The sequence below is a fragment of the Pomacea canaliculata genome, linkage group LG10 (genome assembly GCF_003073045.1).
Source record: "Pomacea canaliculata isolate SZHN2017 linkage group LG10, ASM307304v1, whole genome shotgun sequence".
Lineage (NCBI taxonomy): Eukaryota > Metazoa > Mollusca > Gastropoda > Architaenioglossa > Ampullariidae > Pomacea > Pomacea canaliculata.
The window spans coordinates 21648011-21669248 of NC_037599.1; the positions used below are offsets into that span (position 1 = coordinate 21648011).

The 21238-nt window shown below is 45.5% G+C and overlaps 1 protein-coding gene across 4 annotated transcripts in view; it reads right to left on the reverse strand.

Annotated features, from left to right (window-relative positions):
- Window positions 1-21238, reverse strand: part of LOC112574201 (prostaglandin E2 receptor EP4 subtype-like) — a 100155-nt gene that overhangs the window by 3992 nt on the left and 74925 nt on the right. For 2 of the 4 annotated variants that reach the window (XM_025255092.1, XM_025255089.1), the window contains exons 2-3: window positions 1043-1302; window positions 74-804 (exon numbers count right to left, since the gene is read on the reverse strand). In XM_025255092.1, the coding sequence (XP_025110877.1) occupies window positions 74-804; window positions 1043-1193 (882 nt within the window). In that variant the 5' untranslated portion in view covers window positions 1194-1302. Of the gene's footprint in view, window positions 1-73; window positions 805-1042; window positions 1303-12971; window positions 13521-20045; window positions 21162-21238 lie in introns of those variants that run through there. The other 2 variants (XM_025255091.1, XM_025255090.1) reach the window with 2 other exon arrangements.

Below are 21238 nucleotides of genomic sequence, written 5' to 3' on the forward strand. Positions count from 1 at the left end.
GTAGCATATAGAGAACATAGGGGATCGACGACGACGACCATCATGATGATGATGATGATGGGCTGATTTTTACCATCAGTGGCACCCAGCAGACTGCGAAGATGGTGGTGATGGCGCAGACGAGCCAGATCATCTGCAGCTCCACGTCTCGCTGGTTTCGTCGCCGCATGTATCGGACCTTCTCATCCACGACATCAGTGGCCAGGAGCGAGCTGCTGAGGCTGGCGCTGGAGTGCTTCCGGCGGCTGTCCCTCACCTGGCACAGCGTCGCCATGACTACCAGGTTGCAGGAGGTCATCAGGACCACGATCAGCAGGTTGACGATGGCGTAGGCATAGGCGTAGGCCATGTCGAGGGGCAGGGAGGAGCGGAAGTCGAGGAAACACCAGGTCCGCGGGTACTGCAGGGAGTACGTCCCAAACCCGAAGAGCGGCAAAGCCCCGAAGAGCAGAACGAACGCCCACAGCGCCACCACGACGATGCGAGCCGAGGCTGGTGTGCAGTACTTGGAGTAGAAGTAGGTGCACTTGAGGGCGAGACTGCGCTCGATGGCCATGGTGCACACGATGAGCGGTGTGGACAGGCCGAAGCAGACCATGACGAAGCCGTTGAAGCGGCAAAGTCGGTCGACTGCAGGCATCTCGCGGCCGTTGATGTAGGCAGCTAAGGTCACGGGTGAGGTCAGGACGATGCCGATGAGGTCGTTCCAGGTGAGGGCGGCGACGAGAGTGTAGAACATCATGCTGCGGATCTCCGTCCGCGTCTTGTGCAGCACCACCAGCGCCAGCACGTTGCCTAGGAGACCTGACACGTGACAAAGCTGCTTGTTAGAGAGAACGATCTATGCAACCTTGAATGTATATAAAAATGTCAGGCTGGATGGATGGATAGAATGGAGAAATGACTTACACCATAACATTAAACTAAATGCTCGAAAAGCCAAACTCTGGAAATTTCTTAAACTGTTCTTTGTTTGTGCTCATGTTTATTCTTACTCCAGAAATTAAAAAAATTGTCAGACCTCCTGGCAACAGTCTCTCACCTGCCAGAAACATGACGATGGGTGATGCGATGTTCGCACCTTTCGGAGTTTCTTCGACAGGTGGACTCGAGTTGGTGGAGTATGGCATCTCCGTTAGGTTTGCCTCTCCCACGGTGGTCCACATAATAGTGCCGTTGTCCCAGTCCATCATCTTCAAGAAGGATAACTCTGGTGCCGCTTGAATGACGACCAATCACCTCTTCAAGGCTGTTCTACCTGGCTGCTAAGCTGATGATCTTTATAAAGGGCTTGGAGCGACCCTGAAAAAATAAGCAGTCTTAATAATCCATATTGCCACTCTGAAGACTGTTGCATCCATCAAATAAATAAATATAGACAGCTAATTACAAACCATGATGATGAGGATGAGGATGAGATCATAACAAATAAAGCCAGAAGGTGGAGTATGGAGTGAAGTGAACAACAATGCAGTCGGTACAACCGGGCTACCAGTCAAACTGATTTATATCTTCATTCTAAGAACAGCTTTCGGGTCAAAACAACTAAAAGAAAAAAAGGAAAATCTATGTGCCACAGTATCCGTTCTTTCTCTCATTTGCATATATGTGCTTCCTAGAGATAAGTAAAGACGACAGTCTGATGTGAAGTGACGATGGACACCTCTCCCTGTCTTTTGTCAAATCTGGAAATTGGAAGACCTGTTGTCTCCTTATATGAATAGGCTGGGCGGCACGATCTCAAATCAGAATATTAACGGTCCTGGGTTAGACGTTGGGCGTAAACCGTTGTCTTTAGAAGAGATGCAGCTGGCCGTTATGACAAAGATGCAAAACAGAACGGCAGATAAATGTTTCAAGTTGTGAATAAACTGTGAGGGGTCGGTGTGAAGGTTCAAAGGACTGAACCTGTTTCTGAATTACGTCCTCTTGGCTTGCAGCCGACATTTAAAGGACTTTTGAACCAAGTACCCATTGCCTCATCACATTTCCACATTTTTATCCCCAAATGCTTGGGTCTACTTCATCTTGATCATGCCATAAAAATTTTCAAAAGAAAGTCGGATATTTTCCCCTTCTGGAGGTACAAACTGGACGTCTTTAAGAATCTGCGCCATCTTGCTGCAGACTGGGCGGACTACTGTGTTCCTTCTGCACTTCCTATAAAATAATTGGTTCCATGTAGACACTGATGGCGCATATAGCGATGATTCATTCCCATCAGACGATTGGTTCCTGGTCTCCTGAGAAACGTCAACAGACCCAGGCACGTTTGCGTATCAGCCCGAGCACAAAGCTTGGCGGATGCTGGGGTTTCGCCATCAAAGTGGACCACACGCATGGAGATGGCGGTGGCTGGTCAAAGCGGATACGGGAAAAGGTTAATGGGATTTTTTACGGGTGAGATAAAGAGTGTGGTGTACCCAGGTTGTGATAAAAGGTTATCCTAGGCGTCAGCAGCACGCGGCCAACCATCAGCCGCCTCCATTAGACATCCATACAGCAAAGGGCGAGATATGAACACAAGGTGCTTGATTGAGAGGAGGTTCTCCTTTCAGGATATGACGTATACGGTTATTAACCGCAGAGCAACCCATCATCTCCGGTATCTCGCCCACAAGAATTCTAACCCTTGCCCACCAAACCCTTGCCCACACGTCCCTTGCCCCCCTGCCCCAGTCCCCAGCTTCACTGAAGAGGATGCTGCGATTTCCTGGTGTGGAGGGCTGCACTTCACAAACTCCTACAGCGGCCTGTTGTTCAAATCGTCCGACGATGATCTCGTTAACTGAAGAGTGGTTTAGCGATGCTTTTTCAAATAAATCAACATGAGCGGTATCTGCAGATATTTCACAAAGATAGATTCATTCGAATACCACGGAAGTGATCCCTTGACGAGGGAAAAAACCCACTACAACAATGGCATGCTGTGGGAGCCGGAGGCGATGCCCTCAGGTACCAGAGACGACCACAACCACGATCATGCTGATTGAAAAAAGTGTCGTGCTCATCCCGGGAGACGAGCGTAGTCTCCTCCCGTCTCTCTCTCTCTGGCTATTTCCGTTAGCAAGCCAAGCGTAATTCTAAACCGCCTCAGATCGCTCCCCATCTTCAAACCCATCGATCACCAGCAGCAAATAGTTTGCCTCCACAATCAGATCGGACTACACAGAGGACTGGTCACGTGTACAGGAAGATCTGGGTTTGCCGGGACAAAAAATGTTGCGAGAGAGCAAACTAAGGACCACGGATAAAGAAAAAAAAACCCTGATGTACTCTGTTTCCTAATCCATTTGTGTGACGAAGTTCTCATTATTCTATTCTCTTTGCTCAACAATTTTCCACTCTAAGGTCTGAAGTGAAGCTCGGGATGTTCTTCACACGGCACTGGAAACTCTTACCATGGATCTTAGAAAGTCATCGAGAGTCATTGTTATTGTCATCTTGCTGAGATGAGTGGCAAAATCATTCTTTTAAATCCCTCCATTCGAGTAAATGAAATTCCTGGTCAACGAGGATGATTTTCTGCTGCTAAAGGACACCTTGGCTTGTTTTCAAAGCAACGATCTGTTTAAGTCTCAATGAGGCAATCAACGATCAACGGTATTTCTTACATAGACCAATGGAGTACTCGAGGTTATCGGAGGAATACTTGTTCTTTTCTAAAAGACAAATTAAAGGACACTTTAAAGGACTTCGCCAAGAAATTTTTTTTAATTTGTGAAATATTTGAGGTCAAATTTGTTGTAAAACGGTTCATTTAAAAACCGTCTTTTGTACTGCCCAGTCAATGCAGCACCGTTAACGAGAACAGGATCAACAACGACAATTAAACAAACAAACAAATCAAATATCTGAGAATGTGGGTGAGGTCGTGGATGTAACAACGACAGTGATGGTGGAGTGGTAGTTGTGAGAAGTGGTGATAGTAGTGGTAGTAGCACAACAGAAGTGTTTGTACAAGTCAGGACAGGACATTCCCTAACTCACGTACCGTATCTACGCCAACAGCCACACCACCGTGGGAAAGTCGTGTTGAAGTGGGAGGGGCGATGCAGACGGAGAATATAGACATACCAGAGAGAAGAAAGTGAAGGATCGACTAGGAGCTGTACTTCATGTATGTTGTGTACACTAAAGTTAATTCCACTTTTGTCTGTCATTCACACCTCACGTTGCTCCAAAGTTAAAATATTTAATCCCGGACCACCTACGCAGAGGTTTGGACCCCAATCATCGCGGTTTGCTGGTCCGTGACTGTATTTGATGAAGACAATAACACCATTAAAACCACAACCACCACTAAAACCACAAAACACCGATGTAGTTAAACTGAACCAACGCACGATGAGGTCCATGGTCAACATCCTGTCGCCATCAGCAACCCTCGGGAGGACATCGTGCCGCCACGCATGACTGACTTAACGCCTGTGCTGCTTGTACTCACTGGACTGAGACTAAGCCTCCCTGTGGACTGGCAGCGACGTCACAGCGGAACAAACGGTCGCACGTCACAGTCGTTGAGCAAAGGTCGTCACGGAGGGTTTACTGTGACAACAAAGTATTGCCCTCGTCCACCATGCCACATGGGATTATCTCTTTACACTGACAATTAAATTGTTTTCTATCTTTAAATTTTCTAGTTATTATTTTTAGTCCAGCGAGAAGGGAGACAATTCTTAGGTGGTGAGATATACTTCAAGAGTTACTTCCTCTATCCCCCCCCCCCCCAAAAAAAAAAATCAGCTTTTTAAAAAAAAAAACAAGTGATATAACGACAGTCACAACAAACTTTAGGAAATACAGATCTTGTGAAATCATTGTGTCTATCTTTGTCTTTAAACTTGTTTCTTATAGATGATGCAACACACACGCATGCACACACACATGCACACACACACGCGCACATAAACACAAACACACACACACATACTCTCAAACACTCCCATAACATGTTTTTAGCATCACTGTGCTCTCTCCTACAAACATTTTGTTCATGTTTTCGTCTTAACGCTGGCGGACAATGATTTTTCCTTACACATCAACTTCATCTACTTGTAGACAGTTACAACCTGAAATGTGAGCTTGGTTATCCTCCTATCGTGAAACAGCTTGTCTTCTCCGAGTCCTCCGGGTTACCAAGACAATAACATCTGATATTACCGACAGCTTAGACAGTAAACAAGCGTGCCCGCGCGTGCCTGTAGTAAACAAAGTCATTCAGCTTTTAGTTGCCAGTTCCTGTTTGCATTATCTTTCCATTTCAAGCTGTTATCGAGGAATAATGCGAACATTTACGATTTCTAGACGATAACACAAACGACAAACGTGTGTTTTTTTCTCCTTGGCAAGCCTGAAAGTTTTATCTGTCATGGCGTCAGTGAGTGGTACATCGTGCCTCCGATTATTGTGTAATATAGGTTTTTTGTCAAACAGACTGTTTCTGAAAATGCTAGAGGATTAGATAAAAAACCAAATATAAGTAATATATAATTTAGTTTGGACGTCTGGCTTCACGCTTTTATCATACTCTCGTTACCATCCATAAAGTTCTTGCCACTGTCTTGCTCTTGAGCAGCACTTCCAGTGATTGCATTCCTGGCATTCATTCTGAATTCGATCGAGTAATCGGTCACGTCACGCACTTCCGGCGGAAGTCTATGATTTTGTCCGGTAAAATATACAAGGTCTATAACTCTACGTATCCTGCAAAGTGAAGGCTGGGGTGAGGTGGGTGAGGTGGGTGAGGTGGGTGAGGCAGTGCCATCGACCAGTCGCCGGAAGTTCTGGAAGCAATCAGAGAAACCCACGATCCCAATCTGATGTTAATCGCTCAGGGGAGAACCCAAACCCACCATTCGGCTCCCGAGACCAAGTGCGCCCTCTAGTGTGGGACCAGTTCGCCACAGTCTGGTGCATGGAGTAACCTAGGGTGGGTGAGAGGCTTAGAGGTGTTATCCCCCCTTCTCTCGCCCATCTCTAATTCACTTATGAAAATTCATCACTGCTGCCATTTGACAGGACGCTGGCTGGCTGCTGTGCTCACTCACACAGTCCGGAGGAAGGAAATCACTTTGCCGAGGGTTGCACGAGGACCGCGGTTGTGGTCAGGTTGTGAGGTTCAAACTTGTTACAGTTGGCCTTTAGCCTCACAACCGCCGGTCTCGAGTCCTCACTAATTAAAAATGGTCTGCAAAAAATAAATTTAACATACAAATAAAAGGTGCTATTGTTTAATGTTTGTAGGGAAAACAAATGTAAGTGGTCCATCGTGCCAAGATTACACGCAAGAACCTGCTAGCTCTTTTCACATCTATTTACCTCCATAGATAAACGTGGTAGTTATTTTTTCTGGATAAATTATGAGTGAGTAACGATAGTTCGGCGAACTTCTTATATAACAAAAAAAAAAAAAAAAAAAAATCCGAAAAAGGTAGGGAGCCATTCAAAGAAGCAAAACTGCAGGCAACAGTTGTTTGGCCGCCTGTTTCCTTCTGCCTGAAAGATATTTTCAAAGTATTATATTTTGATTACACACCTCCCAAGATATGAAATCAGAATACAAACTAGACTTTTGTCATCGATACCAGCCTAGGCTACTAGCTTCTGGTGTTTGTTTCAACTTCGATGCTGTCAACAGATGGCAGTCGGTGAAGCCAAGCTAGTTAATTATTTGTCAACACTTACTATCATTGCTTTGATCATGTTTTAATCACTTTGTAAACGGTGTGTCTGGTCCCATGCCAGCCCCACTTTATCCACGTTTTGATCTTCGCTCTTCAGCAAAGATAAGACAACTACAGTCGACAAGCAGACCTCCGCCATCACCTGCAGGCCAAGGTGCAGAACACGTGTGCACCTAGCGAGGTCAAGGGTCAGGTAGCTGAACCAGATCCGAATTCCAGACACCTTTTGGGACAACCGTCGGCAAAGTTCTGTTCCCTAGTCTACACGAGGTAAGAGTTGTCTGACCTCCATAGTGTGTACATGTCCTATGTGAAATATAGTGCACAATGCTGTGCGCATGCGTGAATGCGCAACGCACTCATTGCCCGAACTGTTTACACATCGCGCCGCACTTCCGTAAATCCTTCATCAAGTGCATTCTCGGTGTCTCGCGTGGAAAGATAATAATGAAGGGGAGATAATTACTACGGCTAGACAGATAATCTACAAGAGCACTTTTATTTTGAAAACTTGCCTTCGTGAACTTGAAAGCAGGGAAAGCTAGTTTAATTACTGGAGACCGGAAGTTGTGAAATACCAGGCGCGCACTCACGGACACGTGGGAGTAAATCTGTGAGAGACTTACAGTGCACGGATAGTTTAGTCGAGGGTAATGGAGTCCACACGCAAGATCATTCAGCCCCCGACGCTCCCCTCCAAATCCCTCCCTCACCCACATTATTTTATTTCATGGTGTGTATGACATTGCTGCTTTCTCGTCAAAACAAACACAAGTGAATTTTAATTTTCCAGAAAAAACATCTGCATGAAGCTCACTGAGTAACCTTAGTCTCGGACAGATAAAAATTGTAAAGTAGGACACAAATATCACAGTCAGTCATTAAAAAACTACCAACTTCAAAGGCCAAAAATTATTAATGTTTGCTTATTCCATAATGAAGGTATTTTGTTAATTATTCAGCGCATGCGCAGTACACACTCGTCGGTAGTTCAGCGGAAGCGGGTGGTGGTTGAGATACATTGAGAAATGTTCGCCCTGATTCTACCTTGATAGACAATAGACAATATTGCTTAAAGAATCGACCAGTCAAGTAGATGAGATGTAAAGGATGATAAAGATGACAGTGAAGGTGATGAAGGAGGTAAAGAAGTTGTTTACGTGAATAAGAGAGAGGAAGAGGAGAGTCAGCAAAAGGCAGGTAGACAGTAACGGTCGTAAAAGCTGTGCTCATCCCATTTCCTCCCCACCTGTGCTTCGAACCCCACAGGGTAAAGGACGAGAAAAATATGTTTTGGCTTCAGTGTTCTTGCCGTCATCTACAGACTTTTATACATCCCTTCCTGGAACATAAATTTTTTGTGTCAAGGCCAGGACAGAAATACCTGTCCGAGCCCCGCAGCACGAAATGTTTGTCAAGTTCGCCATGACATGACATCAGTGTAAACAAAATTAACAGAAATGAAGGAACTGAGCTCAAGGGTGACTCACTAGACATCATTATTTATTAAATCGTTTTGTGAGTGTGTGAGAGAGAGAAAGAAAGAGACACTGTGTACGTGCGTGTATGTCAGTGTTGTCCATAGGAATGGGAATCCCATGGGAATCCCATGGGAAACGTCCCATGGGATGGGATGGGACGGGACAGCACACACTTGTATTTCCCATGGTAGTCGATACTTGATATTGCAAAATAAATTTACTGTTATTTCATTCATCAAGGATTTAAATCTTTCCTCTGAATCATCTATTGTATGTGAAGTAGCAGGAATTATAGAACAAAAGCCGAAAAGTGGTTTTCAGTGTTGTCCATAGGATTGTTAATACCATGGGAATCCCATGGGAAACGTCCCGTGGGATGGGACGGGATGGGACAGGCATAAATTTCCATGGGACGGGATGGGACGGGATAGAAAAATATGTCCCATGGACAACCCTGGTGTATGTACATGCTCAGTGTAGGGACAGGTGTACAGACAGTATTCATCACAGTTGTAAATGGAGAGGGTCTCCATTTGGATGTGCCAAAACTTCAAGATATACTATTTCAAATTGTAAGGTAAAACCTTTGTCAGCACCTACCTGCAACAGCTACTCTTTTGTTTCATCTTTGTGTTTCAGTCACGGTTACCTGTTGACCGCTGTACGTCTGTACAGTAAAGTATGTGAACAACGCACACACCAGAGGGTAGGGGAGGATAAGGGGACAGGGGGACACATGTTAACAAGCCAGACATGTCTGTTTACAAAAGCAACACCTGCACTTCGATCGCACCACCTGGCCGGCCCACTTCATTACCTGGCTTCCACACAAGGTAATCAGGGGGACGACTTTCAGAGGACATTTGCTTGTTGAGGTTTGATTGGCGGCTTGTTTACGAGAACAGCTGGTAGATATATATGTTTCTTGCCATGGGACTAGGTGTTGGTGTGTGTGAGAGAGAGAGATACTTAGAATTACCTGAGTGTGTGTGTGTCCTAATCAGAGGCGGCGTTAGGAACACGCGGGGCCTGGGGCCGACCATCCGCGCGGGGCCTGGGTAATGGAGTACGTGTATCAACATCCCTATTGATATGATGCCGCTAGCACTGATTTATATACAGTTAGATAGGCTGGATCAATTTCGCGAAATAACGAATGAATTTAGCGTTTTAATTGTTCGTAACCGTTTGTGACAGAAGCGGTTTTTTCTTAAAGCGAAATAATATGGTGATGATAACTTAATAAACTGCTTGTTTTTATTGTCGGGCTTAACGTGAAGACATGGGTTCAATAATTTGCTTAATTAGAACTTAGAAGTGTTTTCTGAACGTCAATTTTTTGGTCACAACTTGTTTAACACAGCTAACAATAAGTCATAAAGATGACCTCGGGGCTGGAGCGCGGGGCCCCTTCGAGAGCGGGGCCTGGGGCGGCCGCCCCATTTGCCACCCCCTAACGCCGCCGCTGGTCCTAATGTAAAATATTATCAAAATGTCTTCTCTCATATCCCTTGTTCGAGTCTAGCACCCAGCGAACATCAAATCAGATGAAAGAAGAATGGACCGAATAATTTCTTTCATGGGCCTTCAAACACGTGACAAATATGTGAATGAAAAAAATTTCACAGGAACTATTGTTAACATTTCACGGTATGCATTGAAAACTCTTGTCCAGGTCCACCAGTCCACCAGCTCGGAATACGGGGAGGCCACCTACACAACGGCAAGGCCTTTTGTCACCAGACTTTCCTAAAAAGTGCAAGCGATGACAGTTTATCGATAACCTTTGCATGTCTGGTTGTCATCGTTCACTTTATTTATTCAGAAAAGATAACAAGAGCTCAGGTGCCGCTGAGCTGGGGCCGGAGAATGGACCTTTGTAGTCAGCTTAGGGCAGGATATGCAAGGCCTTGACTAGCGTGGTGAGAGCCAAAAACAAACAAACTGTTTACAAAATACAACAAAGACGCAAAATAGACTGAAAATTTCGAAATCAGATAGAACAAGTTGTGAGTCAGTGAGAAAACATTTACAATCTGCTTTGGTCACCAATGATCCTGACTTACTCCTCGTCCAGCGAACATTTGTGTGGTCGCGAGTCCTTCTCTCAATTATTCTTATTGCCATCAACAAAATTACATATATGTGTTCTATATGGCAGGAACACAAGCATCACAATGGTAATATTAAGGGAAAGGGGTAAAGCACAGCAGGATATGCAGGGAGAAGAGGAGGTGAAAAGGAAAAAGAAATAATCTCTGCGCATCGTATTATTTGCTGTTCTTACTGACACAGCGGGACCTGCCCTCACAGGCTGCTTTAAAGGGCGAGGACACTTTGCAGAAAGAAAATGTTGAGCAGAAAAATATTGAAGACCTCACTGACCATCATTGAAGTGCAGCGAATGTTTTTACCTGCCTTGCTTCGCCCTTTAAATGCATTGTGATGAGAGATAACAGACAGACGCACGTGACGCCGAGCGCGAGCACAGGAACAGGCAAAAGACGAGTAAGACAAACTTCGTGATCGTGAATTGGCCTTAGCAAAATATAGTAGTATGTCTTCAGGTCCTTTTCTACAATTGTGTGAATAATGCAATATTGACAGTGAACTCAACAAAAGGGAAAACGCGTTCCTTGCTCCACCAAAACCAAAATCCATTCGAGGAAAAACGAAATGTTTTTTTAAAGCTGGTATTTAAACTAGTGTCTTAGTCACGTGTTAAGAATTAAAGCTATTATTCTAAGGTTCAAACCTACAGAACCACCCAGTCAGGCTTAAGAAAAGGGTCATCTGCTAAGCACAACAGAGAAAATCATCCATTCCTTTCATTATTGTAAATAATAAACAAGCCATTTGCGCAACAACCGACAAAGACCTTCCATGTTCTAATTCTTTGAGAACAGAAGAACCTGGACCAACGCTGGACTTTTTTGCACGTTAGGCAAGAAACATACTACCCCCACCACACAGGCTTCCCTTCCTCCATGACCAATGCTTACACACAGAGGGAGAGGCCCACACATAGGTTCCACAGTTTCCTCTTTACAGTCTTCCTCCCTCAACCCCCATCCGACATCTGGGGGGATGCAGGCCACCCTCATCACACATAATCCCTGAACTTTCGGTCGGACCCTACCTGTGTTATAAATAATCCGTGTCCAGTGTCATTGTGACACCAAGCTGTTACAGACCTATTGTAGGACCTTCAGTACCGTCTGTGCCAGTCTGATTGTCGTCTGCAACACAGTGCAAGAAGGATTGGCGGAATGTTTAATGCAAATCAATCCATTCTATTGCGGTCGCCATATGGCTTAATGTTTCTTTCATTCCGACATTAGACCGAGTCCTCGGGTGGCGTTTGGCTGGCGTGCATTTATGACTATTCATTGGGTAGGATGGTGCCAGATGGCATCGCCAACCACCCAACCAGTCGAACCTCCCTGCCAGAGTTTACTGGTGAGTGACCGAGGGTAGGACGAGGGAGTTGATGTCGCAGCAGCTGTGGATGACAAATGATTTACTAGCTTCAGCTGCTGATGCTGGGCTGAAACGGGTAACACGTGGCGGGACAGTCATCGTGCACCGTCAGCAGATGTTTACCTCCCTTTGGATCGATTCGTCAGCAAGAGTTGTCCCGCAACAAAAAAGATGCCAGGACAGTCTTGCTTTGAATTCCACAGCTTGCATACTGGGAAAATGAAATCGAGCCAAAAGGATGAAAACAAACAAACAAAAAGTCCAATAGGCAGATGAAAGGCAAAGACATGGTGGACACTTCAATGAGGTAAAGTTTGAAAATGTTAGAATGTTTTTTTTAAAGTTTTGCTTTACAAGAAAACGATTATTACATCACAATACTTTGCAGCAGGACAGGAAAATATATCAAGATGAGGAAAAAAATCCAGCTGTGACGAGTTTGTTCGACCTCATGACCTTTGTGTAAGAGGAACAAGTATTGGAACTGACAAACTACTCTTTCATGGGGACAACAACTGTCTCAAGTGCGGGTGTCAGGGGTTTTTTTTATTTATTTTTATTTTTTATTTTTTTTCATGACTAGGTGGGCTTGGCTGGAAGCTTTAGAATGTAGCTCTCGCCGTTTATCACTTTCCTCGATAAATCCGTCCCCTTTTTTCAAGAGGGTTCACAGAGGTGATCAGGCCCCTGGAGACTTGAACCCTGTGACCCGAAGTGGAATACATGATACCGGCAACCTCCATGACCTGTACAGTTTGTGGATCAGTCTTCTGTGACAAATTATTTTTTGTCTCTCTCATTCCAGCAAACAATGCAGCTGGCAGCTATAACTAAGACCTCACTGCGCATGTGCAGTCTGTTAAAGGAGAAGTCAGGCTGCGACCCTTTGCAGGCGCCGTCACCTGCTGACCGCTTATCTGCAGCAAAGAGGACAACAAATACCTCGCCAAATCCTGTTTACTAATGCCAGGTGCACCCAGCATGATTTGTGGTCCATCGGGAGGGTCTGGGGAGGGGAGGCCGCCTGTGGCCTTATTATCGGATTGTTTCATTCGTCTGGCAAAATGCGATACTCCTGTCGTCTGGCGAGTCTGACAAAAGCACAGAATGGCGCCACGAACGGATGTCGGGTGGTCAACTACAACAGTGAATTATTATTGGTCTTTATTTCTCCTTCTCTTCCGCTTGCGTTGATAAACGATAAAAACTTCGGAGTGTCAACAGAGGTACCATGCAGTTAGAAAATAACAGCAATAAATATTGAAATACCAGCGACACAGTATTGAAATCCTGAAACAGATTGATTCAAGACATACATACCTACCTTGCATCACACAGGTAGTAGGGACACTCGACTGCTGGTGAGGGAGTAAAACGCCGAGCAAAGACCGAGGGACGTGCAGCTACGAGCTGCTCACCGCTACATTTGTGAATGACTCGAAGCCAGCGCCGCCCCGACATGCGACACTCGGCCACACCTGTGTCACCTCGCACGTTTACCTGTGTGGGTCACGGACGCAAGAACTTTACAGGTTGACGAACAGTACAACACACCTGCGAGATCTGCACACACGAACTCACACACTCGCGAGCGCACACCCTAACCCGTATACACACGCGCGTACACACACACATACACACTTACATCCTTCAACCTTATCAGTCAAAGATCACAGGTGCGTAATACAGACATAAGTAGGGCAGATGTCACAGGTGTCACACACACCCTGTCTCAACAAGTACGATAACCACATTAGTCCTGAGATTGCCACAACCCAGTTGTCTGTCGCTATCACGGGTCATCGACCCCTGGAAAGGATTGGTCGCGGATTGTGTCAATGAATAAAGTCTTTTGTCCAGGACCTTGCTGCGCTAACACCTTTAATACACACATCGTCTCCTCCGTGTCTTGCTTGCCCCCAGTCCTCACCCCTTACCTCCCTGTGGGGCCGACAACTCATGAGATGCTTCACCAGCAGGGGCTGTAACTCCAGAGGTATCATCACTGAAAGAAGGAGCTGGAAGTCGGAATACTTCTGACAGAGAGGTCGTCTGTTCTCTGAGGGTCAAAGGTTAGACGGTGGGAGTGTTGCACTAGATAACTGCTCTCCTCGGGGGCAGACAACTGGAGTTTTGTTTCGTTGCAATGGTTAGTATTTCTCAGTCTCGTGACAACGGATTAAATATCAACAACGAAAAGCGAAAACATTGTATTATTCTGATTAATGTGAGTCTAGGTGTCAGCCACAGTCTCCATGTAAGTCTGACTGTGTGCTTGACTGCGTGTGCATGATAGTGACATCTGTATGCGTGCGTGTTTTAGTGTGTTTGTGTCTCTGTGTGTGTGTGTGCACCCAAGTGGAGAGAGCAACAAAGAGAATGCGGATTAATTATAAAGTGGAAGCGTAGCAGCTGCTTGGCTGCTTTAGTCTAATTTCAAGAGAAGTACTCAGGGGAGAAAGATGGAGGAATGTTATTTGTCCTTTGCTATTATCCTTCACCATTCCGCTGAATGTTACCCTTCCCTGGCCATAAATAATTTGACGAGTGCGTATTCGTCCCTTGATTGTCTCGTTTTCTCTCACCCGTTCGCACACCCACCCACACAAACGATGTCAGGTTCGTCTCAAATTTTCCACTGCTGAAGATACATGTGACAATACCGATGTAACCTGAAATGTAAGAAGACAGTGAGAAGCATCACAGAAGCGTTGCTAGCGTTTATTTATTGATGACGTCTGCCACTTGGATTACTGGAATCAGGAAGTAATTTTTTATCTTCACACGCAGGTGGGTCGACTTGAATACCTCACCCTGACACAGGTGCGCCGCTAGTTAACATGTTCACGAGGTAACCCACCCATTGCACGACAAGGTCAGCCTGACATCCGGTTTCCCTTGGCGCATGAGCACTGACGACATCCGCTGGAGCCGTGACAGTCACAGAAGGGCAGGCGACACGCGAGGCTTGTACAGGTGTAGATAGGTACAGGTACAGGTACACCTGTCTGTGCTGACGCTGCCGACACTTGTGTTACAGGTCTACTACAGCGCAACATCTTTTCTTCCTCAATAACTGGGCTGAATAAATATATACCTCCTTCTGATCTCGAGATACACAAATTTACAAACAGGATTATACACAAAAAAGAGAACTGTTCAATTATACCTGTGTGGCGAGTGATGATGGTGGTGGTATGGGGGTATGGTAAGGTGCATCATGGTAGGCCTTTAACTCGTGGTCTATCAGACTTGCTAGCTGACTGCTTGCTGAGGGACAAGCGCTTCGTTGTTTGTCCAGAGTTGTTTGTCGTGTCAACCCTCGCTATCCCCTCGTTACACACACTTGGTCCTCTCTGCATTTCCTGGTGTACAGTGTGACGTAACAAGCTTTTTCTTCTCCTTCATCTCGGGCGTAGTCAAGAATGAGATTCTTTCTTGATCCCCCTCCCTCTTGGTCTCTTTCTCTCTTGGTGAATATTTTATTTTATTGAATGAACTACACCTGTAATAACAATTCCACACCTGTAACAACACTTCTCGTATGAGCCATGTATCCCGGGGTTTAAGTTAATCATTAGTTTTTTTTAAGATTCGGTTCTAAATTATATTGTTTACCCTAAGTTGGACAGAGGTCGCTGCCAAGATAAACCAGGAACATAAGCAACCTACAGGATACACCTTTGGCTAAAGCAGTACACGGGTAGGTCGTAACGATCCGGTTCCTGTTGCTGGTGTACTTATGTAATCTTATCTTTAGATGTCCTTACTATAGTGATAAACCACCTGAGAGCGAGTAGCAATGTCTCCACTAAACAGGAAGGGGACATGTGAGTGCTTACAAGACGTATTATTTTTACTCCAGATGTACCCAGCTGGTACCTGGGGATGAAAAGGTGGTGAGGGAGAGGAAACGGGTACTACCCTGAAAAAAACTATCCGCAAGATGTGTACTAACATCTCACTCCTTGTCCTCATCCCAGCCACCGGACTTTGTGACCATCGTGAGCTAACATCCTTGCTATAGCTAGCAACATCTGTGTAATGACCAACATCCTTACTACAGCCAGTTTCAGTTGACCTGTCACCCACGATCTTACCAACTACGTTGACGTCACCACGAACTACGTCCTCACCATATTTACATAATCGTGAACTGCTCGCGTCGTCAGGGCGTCGTGCACACATGTGTACTCAAGGGAGTGAGCATGCTCAAGGACAGGAAACGAGCGAAAAAAAAATAGTTTTAAAAAATCCCAGGTAAATTCGTGATGAAATCAAGGTAGAAGAAAGTGGACAGGTCGGACTGAGGAAAGACGATGGCCGGCAACACGCATGCACACACGAGCACTCAAACACACACACACAGAGACACACAGACAACCACATTAACTGGGAAGGACAGAGGGAGTGGAACTTAAAAAGAAGCAGGAGATAATAAATGTCTCAAATCCCTCATACCTTCCACCGACTTCGCTCATTCTTTTGCGCACCAAGCCTGGGATTATCCTGGGGTCAAATCCCATCACAAACATGCGTTTGTAGCTGTTTGACCGGGTCAGACCCTCGTCCCACCACTGAGCTGCACTCAAGCTTACTTCAGCTCCGTCACGCCTGACTGATCTCGCCGGCTTATTTATTTATTGCGCAAGCCTCGACAATCAAGCTTGCAGCCCGCGTGACATTCTGCGACCTCCAACACCAGACCTGCCTGTGAACGGCGTGGGCGGGAGCAGGGGAGAGGGAGAGGGGTAGTGGGGTGACTGGGTGCCTCCACTCCCCACCCAGTACCCTCCCTAACCCTAGCACACGTGACTTTGCACTCGCTGGTCCAATAATGCAACTGCTGACGAGCAGGCTGTCCCCAACTCTCTCCTTCCCTGAAATCTTATTCGAAAGTCACGTGGCGACAGTTTTGGAAGGTCACGGGGCATGAGTCACTCTTGCCCTGTGCGCATGAGCAGTGGAAAATTTACATAATCCCCACGTTACGAAATAGTTCTGTATTGAAGTTGATTTGTATGTAATTCGAAACACATACATACTGGTCGTCTTCAGCATCAATTCTTTATTATTTTTACCTTTCGACCCACGTAAAACATTTCAGAAACACTAAAACCACAAAAAAATCTTAGATACAATCATAATGCGAGGTGCACCCTCCAGAGTTGGTAACAGATCAGCCATGGTGCACATCCAAACGATGTAGGTTCTCGTGTGTGAGCATGGACTACGTTGGATCACGTGACCAGAGGCGGCAGTCCATCAGAACAGCATTTCCTGAAGAAACAAGCGACAAAGAAGACAAGTGGACTGCTCACTGGATGCTGATATTTTAGGCCTAGTCAACGACTGTCACGACCACCCAGTCCAGTCCTGTCTGTAGACCTACACCCGTAGCTAGACTCGAACTCTGACCCTCACATTACCAAGTGCCAGCAGACCTCCCCCACCGCTCGCTGCAGTCAACTGAAGTCCATTGGTAAACTTTGAACTGGAGGAACAGTATTAGAAGACAGGATGAGCCGCACACCTGATCTTCAAGTGATGGAAGCAAGAATGAAAAAAAATGAATAAAATGAAGGGTTAGTCTGCAGACTGGACCAGCGGCTGTCTGACAAGACAGAAGGATGAAAACTCTCAGACTAAACATTAGGCAAGCCCAAGACATGTCCATCCCAACACCAGTTTGTATGTTTATCTCTCTATGACTTACTACCTTCTGTCTTTGCACTTACTATAACATCCCTGTTTTTATGTCACATCTTGTTATTTAATAATCTAACATTAGCATACTCTTGTCCTTTGTCGGGCGAGGGATGGATGTTAAAACATGTTTGATTATCGCACCTTCCTCGTAATAAAGATTTGTCATTGTCTCCCTTTTCCTTTGTATGAAGTCCCGGATGTGTCCTGCTCTAAACTGTTGAAGGCATGAATGAGAATTTCCGTAAAGTAACCGTAAAGCAAGACATCACAATGTGTAAAATACCCGGATGAGCCAGAAAGGTTAAGCTGCGAAAGATTTGTTGTTTTTCTTTCTCCTGCCATCACATCCTTTATACGTCTTTATTTTATCTAACCGTGACTGTTGCTTTAGGAGTGACAGAACAAAATTAATTTTCTTTTCTTGTCAGATTTTTAAACAGGTCGGACACCAAACTACGTTTACACAACAGCCTGCCACCTCTGACACCTGGGATGGGCCCTGATGAGCAGGATCCCACCTGTGTTTAGCTTCCTCTGCCTCTAACGGGATCTTCTGATTGTTTACCCCCATCTTCTTTGGCATTCGTGTGAAGTATACCTTCTCACCCCAAAGTTGAACCAACAAGTCATCCCTCTCTCAAAGCTTCGCACACTTCTGTGACTTAAAAAAAAAATACTACAACAAAAAGCCAAAGAAATCCAGGACTGAGGCTGAAAGACCTGTGTTCTTGTGAGAGAGAGGATGTATTTAAGTGATGAGTAGAATTATCATGAGTATCTCTCGATACAATTGAGTTCTGCCATGTCTTAGCTTCGACTTCCCTTCGTCAGTCAAGCGGTGTTGTCCTCCATTTGTCGGCGTCCTGACATCGTCATCAATCAGTCCTAACGGCAACAGTCGCGAAGAAAGATTAGTTCCCTCCAGCAAGGAACAGTTTCCCTAAACACACACCTTACATCCCCCCGAGGTCACCCTTAGGCTCGCGAGGAGAGTTTTTAAAACACTCGTCAACTGCCCAGACTCGACACTTCACTAAGATTTAGAGCTCGGGTGAATTTACATGTTCTGTCGAACCCCGACTTCCGCCTGATCCTGCAGCGAAGAAAAAATGTCAGAAAAAAAGAAAAAAAAAAGACCTGGAATTTTTAGGAAGGCTTGGCTGGATTTGCTGTCAATACTTGCAGCATTTTTTTTTTCTCTTTGAAAGCAGGGAAAGGCATTTCCCTGTGATATTCTTGTTTTATATGTTGTGTGTACGTGAGCGTGTGCATTTGAGAAGTCATAAAGATACCCTCCCCCACCCACCATCCTTTCATTCAAAAGTTTTAAAATGTCGGACTTCAATCAACGGCTTAATAATCTTCATGTTCCTTATCTTTTGTTGATGTCAGGCAGCGAGGAGACATCTCGAGAATAGAAGATAGGGATTATGGCAATGGGGGGGGGGGGGAAGTGGGAGGTCGCTCTATGCACAGAACTACTTCATGAGACATCTCCTGAAAGTCAGGCGACAACAAATAAAATATCACAAATCTCAGTCCATTGAAATGGCTTGGCGCTGTCAACCAATAAAGAAAAAATGAAACGCTTTTAAAAATACTTTTGCGAGGATGTGATTGTCAAACTGCATGTCGGGTAAAACAATTGTGCGACGAAACTGATTTACAGGTAGAGGTAAGATTAAAAAAAATAATTAGTTTACACCTGGACATTCTGACTTTTCAGAACTGTTGACCATTTCTGCTCACTTGCACTTTCTGTTAGAGATAAAAGTATGTGTACATTGCCGATAATAAGGGGACATAGCTTGACCATGAAGACGTGTAGGTAAGGATGAAGATGAGAATGAGCGAGGTATAGATGGACAGGTGAATAAATGGGTGAGTAGGTGAGTGTGGAGCTGGTTATTTTCAACTCATCCTGTAAAGGTGACAATGGCAGGAATGAGTTAAAATAATTGAATTCGTGTTCCCTCACAAATGTATACTGATGATGATTATAAGACAAGGATATCGAGGAAAGAAAATAAAAACTGTGGCAGATCTGTAACGAACATCTTGTAGGAAGAAACCAGACTCAGACAACAACTGGAACTGACAATCCACTGAAACACACTTTCTGGACGAGACCATCCCCGAGCTTTAGATAAGAATGTGTATTCAGCCTCCGAAACGCATCAGCGCCTGCTACAGCCACCCACGCGCAATGCCTTCCCTGCAATTGCGACCTCTGACCTCCTGAGAAAACAGTTTTTTGACTGGCGAAAACCCAACTCAAAGCTCGCGACAGAAACATTTTTGTGTGCTTACAGCTTTACAAGTTACACCAAAGTGCCTCGACAGACATGGAGGAGAAAAAATACATAATTGCATGCATAACACAAGCTAATTGTAGGAAGTTCATGATGCGGTCATCTCCAATTAAAGATAAAATAATTAGTTCAACATAACATGAAAATAAAGCCACCTTCTCAAGCATTCTACATTTTTCCACATAAATAGTAGATAATATCAGAATTTTATTAAAAATATTGACTTTAAAAACACTTTTTTAGTAATTAGGGAAATTTTAATATATCAAATATTTTTGCATCAGACCTGTGATCTCATTTCTTGAACCGACTTCACATTCTGTGCTGTTAATGGATTTTATCGATGATGAGAGCGATGACACGACAGCGTGACTCACCTGTCTCAGGTGTGGTGGCAGCGCGGCAGCCGATGGTCTGGAGTGTGGCTGGGAGACAACCACGAAGACAAGAAGGAGGGAGGGGGTGCCAGAAAATCACGTGACTTGTTTAGCTGACCACCTTTGCACGGCCAGCCTCAGTTCATCATCTTTCTCCTTTATTTTCTTCGCCTTTTCTGTGCCGCTCGCCTGGTGGAAAGTTTCGTCATGCTTGCTGCAAGCTTGAGTACCACTCGTCCTCTGTGATGCGTGAATTCTGTCCTTCCATCTTTTATTTATTTTTCTCTCTCTCTGTACACCAAGAATCGCTTTCCGAACATAGAACCTTGGCAGAGCGCTCGCGGAAGGCGCAGAACGCTGGAGTTGTGACTGGAAGTGAGTGTGACTGGTCCGTGTCTACCCCGGGTACCGACCTGTGGGTGCCTCACTTTGCTCCCCCAACTAACGGCCGCTAACCGCAGACAGCACGCGACACTCCAGTGTTTAGCTCGACTTCTTGTCGGCCAAGACGATGCAAGCGGCGCTTATGAATCACGGGACGGGACTGGAGGGGGAGCGGAGAGAGAGAAGAGCGGAGAGAAGGGGTGTGTGGAGCTGGAGGGTAGGTTGGCGAGAAGGTGCACCGAGGCAGGGTGTCAGCGTTACTACGCAAAGTGGCTTCGCGGATTTTTGCTGGCGAGGGAGGGCTGGCATTTTTTTGTTCCCCCCAACGCTCGGCGGCGGCGGCGGCCCACGCGAATGGTTGTTGGGAAACAGGAACTGAAGAGGAGGAGAGGGGATGGTGGTGGAGCTTAACCGAAGCGGAACATCGGCGGTTAATGCCGATGGGCTTTTACCCGGGACTGACAAGAAGGACGATTATACCATCGATTATACGGGGGATCACACACACACACACACGCGTGTATATAAAGGGAGAGAGAGAGTGTCGCAAATAAAGACAGGGGGGAGCACGCAAGGGAACTTATCAACCTTTTAAGTGGCAGCACCCTAAAAAGTGTTGCCAACACAATGCCGCCCCCACACACCCGTTGTAAAGGTCGGGTTGTCTGATTTTATGTTAAAAAACTCAGTGTGTGACCTCTGTGAGATGAAGCTGGGCATGGAGTGCGGTCGCCATCTTGCACCAGTACGCCATCACCTCACGCGCAATTCGCACCTCACCTCTGTTGACCTGCAGGTCAACTTCTTGC